Raw genomic sequence first — 11,304 nt, 5'->3', positions numbered from 1 at the left:
CTGGAAACCATCATTCTCAGCAAACTATCGCAAGAACAGAAAACCAAACACCGCATGTTCTCACTCGTAGGTGGGAACTGAACAATGAGAACACCTGGACACAGGAAGGGGAACATCACACACTGGGGCCTGTTGTGGGGTGGGGGGCATGGGGAGGGACAGCATTAGGAGATATACCTAATGTAAATGACAAGTTAATGGGTGCAGCACACCAACATGCCACATATATACATATGTAACAAACCTGCACGTTGTGCACATGTACCCTAGAACTTAAAGTATAAAAAAAAAAAAGAATTCAATGAGAGCATCTGGCACAGTAAACAGTTAATAAATGGTAGTTGCTATTATTTGATGATATAAGGCTACACTATACGAAACTGCCACTTTGTAGGTAAATATTGGTAATTTCACATGGTTCATTATGTATTATTTATATTATTTGATGACTTTGAGGTAACTAACGATGTGGATGAAGCACATATATGTGTGTTGTGAGTTTATTTTTAAACTATCTAAAAGACTTATTTTAAGATAGATGGTAAAAATGAAAAGAATGTGGTACTGACTTCACATCGAGGTTAAGATAAAAGAGAAACTAAGGACTCTTTAAGAATAAATAATAATACACAACAGTTTGAGAGATGAGCCTGAGATGGAACTCTAAGGTTCACCTGTAAACATACAATTATCCCTTGCTTAAGAAATACATATCCTTGATGTACTTTCTCAGAATAGTACACATCTTAACAAATGATAAATAAATGTTTCACAATAATAAAGAGAAAACAAAGCCCGAATTCTCAATCCATGACACAAGGGTCATAGCAAATATGTAAGAGTATAGAGATCACTGTCTTAAAAGCTTCCTTCTTCACTTTGTGTCTAAGCATATAGTCTCTTCTCCGTGGGGCAATATGGACTACAGAATATTTGTGTAATTCCTTAAGAAAATGAATCCAAAGTAAAATACTGTGGCCAGTGCCGTAAGTAATTGGTTAAAAAATAATTCCCAGATGCCTGGTGAGAAAAAGTGAGAGAAGGAACCAATGTTTTTGGTATAAAACATTAAAATATAATGGTTTTTAAAACCATTATAAAGCTAAAGAAAATGTGCTTTTGTGAATTTCACTTGTGATAAAGACAACAATATTTTTACCCAAAATGCCTTTTATTATACTACATTTTTTGCCTTGCAACATGTTTCTATTTTTACTTATTTGGTCTTGTTAGATAAATTAAGGATTTCAGGTGGTGAACTGAGGTACTTCTGCCACCAAAAGTAGAACAGCAAGGATTGGTGGAGCGGCCAAGCACAGGCAGCCCTGCACCAATATTCCCCATGAGCCTTATCAGAACCAAAATGGAAACAACTTATACCCCATATGGCTGGGCTTCTAAGAAGAGGAGAAAAAAGTGCTCTTTGCATAGTTAGCGAAATCTTGATAGATAGTGTTTGATATATGTGGAGAACAGCCAAACAACTAAGTAGAGAATAAGGGACATAAAAAGCATGAGAAACAGTAATATAGGAAATCTGAAAAATATACAGCCAACTGGATAAGATGATTTTTAGTTTAACAGAACATTGATTAATAGATCACAGAAAGATTTATTTAGTATAAAAGTGTATAATAGGCTGGGTGTGGTGGCTCACACCTGTAATCCTAGCACTCTGGGAGGCTGAGATGGGCAGATCACTGGAGCCCAAGAGTTTAAGGCCAGCCTGGGCAACACTGGTGAAACCTCCATCTCTACAAAAACAGAAAAATTAGCTGGGTGTGGTGGTGCATACCTGAAGTCCCAGTTACTCAGGAGGCCGTGGTGGGAGGATTCCTTGAGCCCGGGAGGCGAAGGTTGCAGTGAGTCAAGATTGGGCCACTGCACTCCAGCCTGGGCAACAAGGTGAGATCCTGTCTCAAAAAACAAAGTATACAATAGCCAGGCACAGTGGCTCCCATGCCCATAATCCTAACACTTTGGGAGGCTGAGGCAGGACAATCGCTTAAACCCAGGAGTTTGAGACCAGCCTGGGCAACATAGGGGATCCCATCTCTACAAAAAATAAAAAATTATTCGGGCATGGTGACACACACCTGTAGTCCCAGCTACTCAGGAGGCTTAAGTTGGAGACTCACTTGAGCTCAGAAGGTCAAGCCTGCAGTCAGCTGTGATCGTGTCACTGCACTCAGCATGGGTGACACAGCAAGACCCCATTTCAAAAATAAAAATAAATAAAAATAGAAGTGCACAATGCCAGACATATAATTAGTTTTAATTAATTAATTCTGTACAGAAAGATTCTGAAGACTAGCACTGAATACCTCAATGGTTCCATTTTCGTCTCCAAATGCAATGTATTGAAGATGCGGACTTAAGCAACAGCAGCTAACTTGAGCTTCAGTCAGATAATCAATCTGACCTGTTTTTCCATTAATGAGCTAATGAAAAATGAGGCAAAATCAGTTATTAGGCTGTAAGAGCAGATTTTGTTCTTTAGAACAGAGGCTTCAATTGAAAAAAATAAAACAAAACACAGAAAATAACCAACAAGAGTTCTCAGGGGAACAACAAAGCCATATCCTAGTCTCAGCAGCTGCATTTGGCACTTCACACTTTCATTTCATTCCACTTTGGTGGTTCAAATACATTTTCATAAAATAAAACGAGCATTACAAGGTTTAAAAAGCAGCTGCTGTGCCTGCCACCTGAGACACATCTGTCTGATTTGTAATCCCACAGCTAGCTCCACACCGTTTTCCATTTCTTCACAAAGCCCACTTTTAATAGGGCTATCGTTTGTTAAAATATACTTTTCTGCTACATTTCAAAGCTGTTGGTCAAATAAGACTGAGACAGACATAAAAAGACAAATTAAAATGGGGCTTATATCCTCCAAATCACTCACAAAACAGTGTAAATTAAGACTCTTGGAGCGGGGGCAGTGAGGACAATGGAGAAGAACTCATAAGCATAATTTGCGTAGCTGGATTTACAATGCTTAAACAAAGATTACCTAATTTCATAATCTGTACCAATGCTTAAATCCCATGAATTATGATGCTGTATCACTCATGTATAACATGTGACCTGGGAAAATATCTCTCAAGCTTAAATCAATTGTCAGATACCTCTCTCTAACTTAGTGTCATAAACTAAAACTCTTGAATTATTTTTCAACATGAAATAAGCAGTCATCTTTGTTTCTGGTACAAAGATTACAGTCAATCAATCACAGGTAGCTTTTCCTTAACATTATTTTACCTAGCATGCTTTTATCTATTAGATATTCAAAATGAAAACTGAACTACGAAGAGCTGAACATCTTCCTTCTCTCAAAAATTAATTTCAAGAGCTCTCTCTTTAAGTAAAAACTAAAAAATGTTTTATTCACTTAAATGAAACTATTAAGTTTATCCTCTAAACTCCCCCACAACCACTGTCATAGAATATCTTTATAGACAGATGACTTTTTAAGTCTCACAGTTACAACAATCATTAAAGAAAGGTTGCACAAATTTAATAAAGGAAATACAAGCATGAGGACACTAAATTTGACAAAAAAACTGGAGTGGAAATATCCCAAGTGGAAGAATCAGCTTTCTAAAAAACAGTTAATGAGAAATTCACATTGAATTCCACATTCCAATTCACCCCAGAAGTACTGTGTATTAGGGGCTCCTAATCAGCATATTGAGGACAATAGTAAAACTTGTAAAATCAAAGCAAGCTATATTCAGCGGTGACTTACAGCTTGATTTTGACACCCACAGTGAACAAGAAGTTACCACATGCCAAGCGATTTACTCCCAGTATCTACTCCTGAATTTGGATTCTACTTTGACCCTGTAACTAGCTCAGAGACTGTAAGATGAAAAGGACCTTAAAAACTGAGGCTCAAAGTGGTAGCACACGCCTGTAGTCCCAGCTACTCGGGAGGCTGAGGCATGAGAATCTCTTGAACCCAGGAGGCGGAGGTTGCAGTGAGCCAAGATCATGCCACTGCACCCCAGCCTAGGCAACAGAGAGAGACTATCTCAAAAGAAAAACAAAAGAAAGAAAATTAGCCCTCACTATGAAAGGGTTTCTGTCCTTCTCAATCCTATGTCTCAGGGAATCCTCACGGCAAGGGAGAATGTCCCACCAGTTCACATAAAAGCCATGCCACCTCCTGCCCTTCTTATCTGGCTGCTTGCTCTTACCACCTCTCTTAGCCACAAGTCACAGTCACATGCTGTCAGCTCCACATGCTGACACCTCCTTCAATGGTCCATACTCTGCTGTTCTACTTGGGCTGACCAATATATAGATAGCCTCTTGTGTTTGATCTTCCATGAGGCATCTGCTTTCTCTTGCTGCCACTATCTACACTATCACCACTTCCAGGACATCTCTGTCAATGCAATGACACCTTATTTAGCCACCAGCACAGTGGTGCCAACCTGCTCTTGAACTCCAGTGCTCCTTAGGGCATCTGCTCTTAGGGCATCTGTTACCACCACTCTGAGCTCCTGGAATGGTATATTCCTCTGCCAATGGATCTTTGGGACTCCTTTTCTCTTCAGCTAGTTGAGAAATGCCTTCCTCTCATATGTCCCACTCTTTGGTGGGAGGTAGAGGGAGAATAGGCTAGAGTAGTGCTGTTTGGATCCCTAAGCAATACAGTTCTTTCAATTTTACTACACAACCCTTTCCTCCTCAAGGGCCAAAATAAGCATTCAATAAATATCTACTTAACAAAGGTGTGTGTAAATGAATGAACAGGCGTACTTCAGTATGTAAAGCCCAGGTCCTTTCACCTCAGTTCCAATCACTCAGACTCCTTCCTCATCTAAAATGACTTCTGTTCTTTCAAAGACCCTGGAATCCTTCCCTTTTAAAAATACTTCTATATGCTCATCTCCCTTGCACACATGTCTGAATCACTCTTGTAGACAACATGAGTTTGTACTCATGGTATTCTTAGACTCCATGCAAATCAAAGAATGTGATCATAGATACCAACAGAAGAGCAGTGAGATGAGGAATTATCTAATTTAATTCTAAATATAAGCATATCTGAGCCTCAGCTCGAGACCTACATATATTTATTTAACCAATGCCTACTGGACAACTGTTAGATACAAAATAATTATGTTTAATCCCAGGTCCAAAAACAAGAAAAACTGAATAGAAAATTCAACCAAAACAATTTTCCAGTTTTTTCTAAAAAATACTCACTTGCAGACGTCTTATATGGTCAACTGCAAGGACCATCACTTCATTTTCTTGAAACACAACATCTACTTCTTGCTTTAACATTATAGCAGAGTTCTTACATACTTTCTTTGTCTCCCAGAGCTGAGTAAGAGATAAAGAAATTATCATTCCATCTCTGAAATAACATGTCTTCATCTTAAAGCAAGAAACAAACTATGTTTCACATAAAATACCTATGATGCTAGAAAGGTTTCAGTATTAGATTATGATCCAAAAATAAATATTTATTAACACAATCTATAGTAAGATGCAGTTAGTATTAAGAGTTATGGGCTCCAGAGTCAAAATTCCTCAGCATGAATTCTAGTTCTACCTAAAGTTATAACTTCAGGCAGGTTGCTTAACCCAGTGTTACTCAAAGATAAGGACCTCCCGCTAGTTCTCAAACTGTTTGATACCAATCCACAAGATAAGAAGTTTGGGCTAGACGCAGTGGCTCACACCTGTAATCCCAGCACTTTGGGAGGCCAAGGCGGGTGGATCACCTGAGGTCAGGAGTTCAAGACCAGTCGGACCAACATGGTGAAATCCCATTTCTACTAAAAATACAAAAACTTGGCCGGGCATGGTGGTGTGCACCTGTAGTCCCAGCTACTCAGGAGGCTGAGATAGGAGAATTGCTTGAACCTGGGAAGCAGAGGTTGCAGTGAGCCAAGATCATGCCACTGCACTCCAGCCTGGGTGACAGAGCAAGACTCCATAACAAAAAAAAAAAAAAAGTTTGCACCAGAATGTAAATCAACTACATCACTAAACACACTGTAACTGTGCCTAGTGATGCAGCTTATTTCATTTCAAGAAGACTTTCTTGATGAAGAAAGCAGTGTGTTGATTTATATTCTGGCTCAAGCTCACTGAGACTGGCATGTTAAGTACCACTGACTTTTCTCAGTCCTTCTGTGCCTGTTTTCTTATCTGCAAAAGGGACTATTGTGAGAATTAGTAAATTTATATGTATATATATATAGTACTTTGCATAACATCTTGAATATAGTAAGCACTGAATTAATTTTAGCTATAATTCATATACAACACTGTATTTGGATGCTGTGGGGACCAGCCATGGTTCCTGGCCTCAAAGAGCTTATAATGTAAGATGTGTCAATAAGCCAGAGAAGCAGTGGAGTGTTGGAAATAAGGGGTAAATCATATCTGTATTTAAATTCAAGTCAAAATTTGATAAGCACCACTAGAAAATGACATAGAATTAGATAGCATTAAGAGAGACAGGCGTTCTCCCCAGATAGAGAAGGCTTGAGGGGACTTATAGAATAGTTAGGATTTCAACAGAGATACAGGTAAGTAGGGCATTCCAAATATAAGAAACCACTTAAGGAAAAGCACAGAAGCAGGCAACTACGGAGTGCTTGGGAAAATGTGAGCAGTCCAGTATTGGTTCCCTGTAGGAATAAACTGGAAGACAGACTGGAGCAGAATGAGGCCATGCTGTAGAGAAGCTTAATGGCAGACACAGAAGTATATATTTACTTTGGTAGACAAGGGAGCCATTATCTATTTTTGAGCAAAAATGACATGACTATATTGTACATGAAAAAAAAGTATCTTAGAAGCTGCATGCAGAAAAGCAAGAAAGAACACTTGTGGCAGAGACTCATACAACAAGAGAAGTAACAGGTAACAAAGTCCTGAACTTGGGTAGCAGAAATAGAAAGGTAGAGATAATAATAGAAAATGAAAAGGTAGACTCTCTTAGAATTGCGAAGTAACTGGATGTAGGAATTCAAGGTAAAGAAAAGGGTTAAAAATTTTTCTGAGGAATCAAATGCAGTATTTTAAATTAACCAAAATACAGTTTAATCATTGAAGTTCCCACAGCACCTGGCCCATGGTAATCCTCATGAACATGTAGTGAATGAATGAGACTGTTACAGTCCATATAATAGCACTTTTCCAGGGTGAATAGGAGTATAGTACTAGCTTCCTATTTTGCTTACCTCAGTGCTACCCATCAATTTCTTGGTTTGTAAGAGGTTTAGCTCACTATCAGGAAATGTTCAAACTGAAAATCTCAATATTTCTCACCCTGATTGTCTGGTCATCAGAAGATGTCAAAAATGATGATCCATCAGGAGAAAACTTCACACCATGAACCCAACTTAAATGTCCTCTGCAATCAGCCACCTTTGAACATGAGTCTATATTCCACAACTACAGAATAAACACAGCATACAGGAAATCACATACATAGGTATTTTGAAGATAGCAAAAATATTGAAAATAGCAAGAATGAGCCAGCAATACCACTTCAATGAATAATTGCTCAAAAACACACTATCAAAACTACAAAATGTCTTATGAAGAAGATTATTTAGTGCATCATTATTTCTTATAGCAAAATACTAGGAAACTAAATACCCATCAATAGGGAACCAACTGAATAAACTACATTAATCACATAATGGCATATCATGCAGCCATTAAAAAGAATGAGAAAAGCACCTTGATGACAACAAATTTCTAGGATATATTGTTAACAGAAAAAAAGCAAAGTGCAGAAGAGTCTATATACTATACAGTACTATCTCTTATATGAGATGGAAAAATATGTACAAGAACATATAGAAGGATACAGGTATGGATATATATATATGCCTATAGATATCTGCTTATATATGCAAGAAATATTGGACAGTTAAACCAATAACAGAAAATAGTTACATATGCAGGGAAGGAGGGAGAGAGAGGCGAAGGGATAGGGATGAAAGCAAGGCTTCTCTGAATATACCTCATTATAAAACTTTGACTTTGGAATCATGCAAATACTTTATCACTTAAAAAAAATCAATCCAAAAAATAATAGGATGAACATAAGCAGCTTCCATATTCAGATTCTTTTCCACTAATACTGTCATCTAACCTTCATTTCAACTGACTGTAAAACCTACAATAAATTAACACAATAATTGTAACATGTACACATTTCTCTTGTTATTCATGCTTATTACCATGTCTACCAGCAGACTGGTATTTTGTCCTGGGTTCTGCTGTAAATTACTCTAATATATTCAAGTCTAATGAAGTACCATATGTGACTGAGTTCCTCTCATTACACTTTAAATTACAAACCCACTTTATCATTTCAGAACTAGCATGGACAAAACAAGTACCTCATTATAAGCCCAGTGACTGGTTTTCATTCAGTGAGTTCTATGGTTATGAACTAATTGTATGAAATTTTCTCTGCCTTTTCTCTAGAGTCAAGCTGGGACGTAAAGAGCTAAAGGCCAAAAATGAAAGTGGTTCCACAACTGAAGATCTCTCTTAAGAAACTGAAAATCTCCCTTGAGAATCCTCCCCTCTCTTCCCACTTTCTTCTCCCCATCTCTCTCCCATCATTTCTTTGTCACTCAGAGCCTCCAGAACTGAGTCCCTATATTTCAAGAGGGAGGATACTGTTTCATTGTTTCCTGGAGATTGCTAAGGATGGCAGAGGGTAAGGACTTTAGAAGTGACAGGAAAGGCTGAAAGAGGGGTTGCTACTTAGTACTGTTTCTAAAAATCCTAACAAACACTCCACATTTACCTTGAGGATCTACACATAAGGTTCAAGATCTCCTAGGAGATCTAAAACCCAATAAACCCCGGCACTTTGGGAGGCTGAGGCAAGTGGGTCACTTGAGGTCAGGAGTTTGAGACCACCCTGGCCAACATGAAACACCATCTCCACTAAAAATACAAAAACAATACAAAAAAAAAAAAAAATTAGCCAGACGTGCTGGTGGGCACCTGTAATCCCAGCTACTTGGAAGGCTAAGGCAAGAGAACAGCTTGAACCCAGGAGGTGGAGGTTGCAGTGAGTCAAGATTACGACACTATACTCCTGCCTGGGTGACAGAGACTCTGTCTCAAAAACAAAATAACACAAAACACTTCAAATTCAAAGCCTCTGCCCAAGAAAACACTGCCCACAGCACCCAACTTCTTCCCGCTGCTTCGGACGGGACTAGAGCTTTTTCACACTCCCTGCCTCTGTGTGCAATGGGAAGAGTCCCAGCAGGGAAGTTCTTCAGTGTCACATGCACTGTTGCACCAAGAATTATGAGAAGCCTATGGAGCTCATGCCCTCACTCTCACCTGTGCCTCCATGTTGAAGGGCTACAGCTTAGCAACTCTCCCCCAACACCTTCACAGTAATGGGCAAGGCTGGCAAACTCACTAAAATTTGCTAAATAAGCAGAGAACACTGAAGAAGTGCTTGCAGTAGTCATGGCTCCCTTGATGAGGAGGCTGTGAACCAAGTGAACTTCCCTATTTTCCAAAAGGCCCATACCCATCTTCTTGGAACTGTGATCTCAAGGGGTTTCAAACTACCTGGTGGTAAAAACCAACCTAAGGAATGAAGAGTAAGAAAGCTTGGAAAAACTAATCTATCTTTGGCCAGGCATGGTGAGACACTTGTAATCCCAGCATTTTGGGAGGCCAAGGCGGGAGTATTGCTTGAGGCCAAGAGTTCAAGACCAGCCTGGGCAACACAGTGAGAACCCCATCTCTATTAAAAAACAAAAAACAAAAAAAAGCACTGATCCATCTTTGAAGGAAAAAAATAATTCACTACTTTGTGAAAAAACTAATACAGCAATTCACTGGGTGGAATTCTTCCAGGGCCAGCTAGGTATACATTCTGAACATAAAACTTAACAGGTAAGTACAAAATTATAAAAAAGTAATTTATATGAGTTATTTTATTCATTAGTGCCTGGCAATGAACATCCTATCTTATCCTACCCAATGATCTAAGAAATCTCAACTGGACTTATCTCTCACCACCTCTTTTAAGAAGAAAAGGGTCTGTGCCTATACTGTTTAAGAAATGCCACATATCTATACTGGATAAGAGATGTCATGTTTCATGACCAGCAGTCATTCCATTGTTTTCCCAGTTCCTGGCACATCTTAGGCATTCAGCAAATGCTTGCTGAATTCCCTGTCATACTGTCAAATCAAGTCTGTAATCACTGTTAAAATAATAAAGCTGGCTATGTGGTTTAATATCCCAAAGTTAGAGGTCATTAGGCTGTAAAGAAAATACTCTACAATTTCTCAAGCAAGGCTCCTCAGCAGTTAATGGTCTAAGCTGCCCATTCTCTGTCATCCTTTGATCTCTGGAAACCCAGGCTTCACAGAATAAATTCAACTACTCACCTCTACACAGTACTGGGACAAAGCAACCACTGCCAAATGGTTTTGCGGGGAGAAGTCACAGTACTGGATGGTGCTGTGATGGCCCATGTGGATTTCCCCTAATAAGCCACTGGTATGAATGTCAAAAAGCTGTCAACATAAATAGAGATACCTATGAAGGTAAAATACTTTAAGAGATAAGCTATTCTAATATCCTCCCATTTCAAATATAAGTCCTGAAAAGATATGAAAATTACTGATAACTGGCACAATTATTGACAGTCATAAACAAAATATGGATCAATATACATATACTTTAAAAATATTACTCTTCTTAAAACATTTTTTTTTATTATACTTTAAGTTCTAGGGTACATGTGCACAACGTGCAGGTTTGTTACATATGTATACATGTGCCATGTTGGTGTGCTGCACCCATCAACTCATCAGCACCCATCAACTCGTCATTTACATCAGGTATAACTCCCAATGCCATCCCTCCCCCCTCCCCCCTCCCCACAATAGGCCCCGGTGTGTGATGTTTCCCTTTCTGTGTCCAAGTGATCTCATTGTTCAATTCCCACCTATGAGTGAGAACATGCGGTGTTTGGTTTTCTGTTCTTGCGATAGTTTGCTGAGAATGATGGTTTCCAGCTGCATCCACGTCCCTACAAAGGACACAAACTCATCCTTTTTTATGGCTGCATAGTATTCCATGGTGTATATGTGCCACATTTTCTTAATCCAGTCTGTCACTGATGGACATTTGGGTTGATTCTAAGTCTTTGCTAGTGTGAATAGTGCGCAATAAACATACGTGTGCATGTGTCTTTATAGCAGCATGATTTATAATCCTTTGGGTATATACCCAGTAATAGGATGGCTGGGTCATATGGTATTTCT

The 11,304-nt window shown here is 38.9% G+C and overlaps 1 protein-coding gene across 6 annotated transcripts in view; it reads right to left on the bottom strand.

Annotated features, from left to right (window-relative positions):
* Positions 1-11,304, bottom strand: part of APAF1 (apoptotic peptidase activating factor 1) — a 95,152-nt gene that overhangs the window by 23,076 nt on the left and 60,772 nt on the right. For 3 of the 6 annotated variants that reach the window (XM_011934545.1, XM_011934556.1, XM_011934551.1), the window contains exons 18-21: positions 10,423-10,551; positions 7,303-7,428; positions 5,221-5,340; positions 2,325-2,441 (exon numbers count right to left, since the gene is read on the bottom strand). The exons of 1 other annotated variant lie outside the window; for it this stretch is intronic. In XM_011934545.1, the coding sequence (XP_011789935.1) occupies positions 2,325-2,441; positions 5,221-5,340; positions 7,303-7,428; positions 10,423-10,551 (492 nt within the window). The remainder of the gene's footprint in view (positions 1-2,324; positions 2,442-5,220; positions 5,341-7,302; positions 7,429-10,422; positions 10,552-11,304) is intronic. 2 more of the 6 variants (XM_011934564.1, XM_011934570.1) reach the window with 1 other exon arrangement.

The sequence above is a fragment of the Colobus angolensis genome, unplaced genomic scaffold (assembly GCF_000951035.1).
Source record: "Colobus angolensis palliatus isolate OR3802 unplaced genomic scaffold, Cang.pa_1.0 Scaffold10, whole genome shotgun sequence".
NCBI lineage: Eukaryota > Metazoa > Chordata > Mammalia > Primates > Cercopithecidae > Colobus > Colobus angolensis.
Note: the sequence above shows the minus strand (reverse complement) of the source record. Positions and strands in the feature narration are given on the sequence as shown.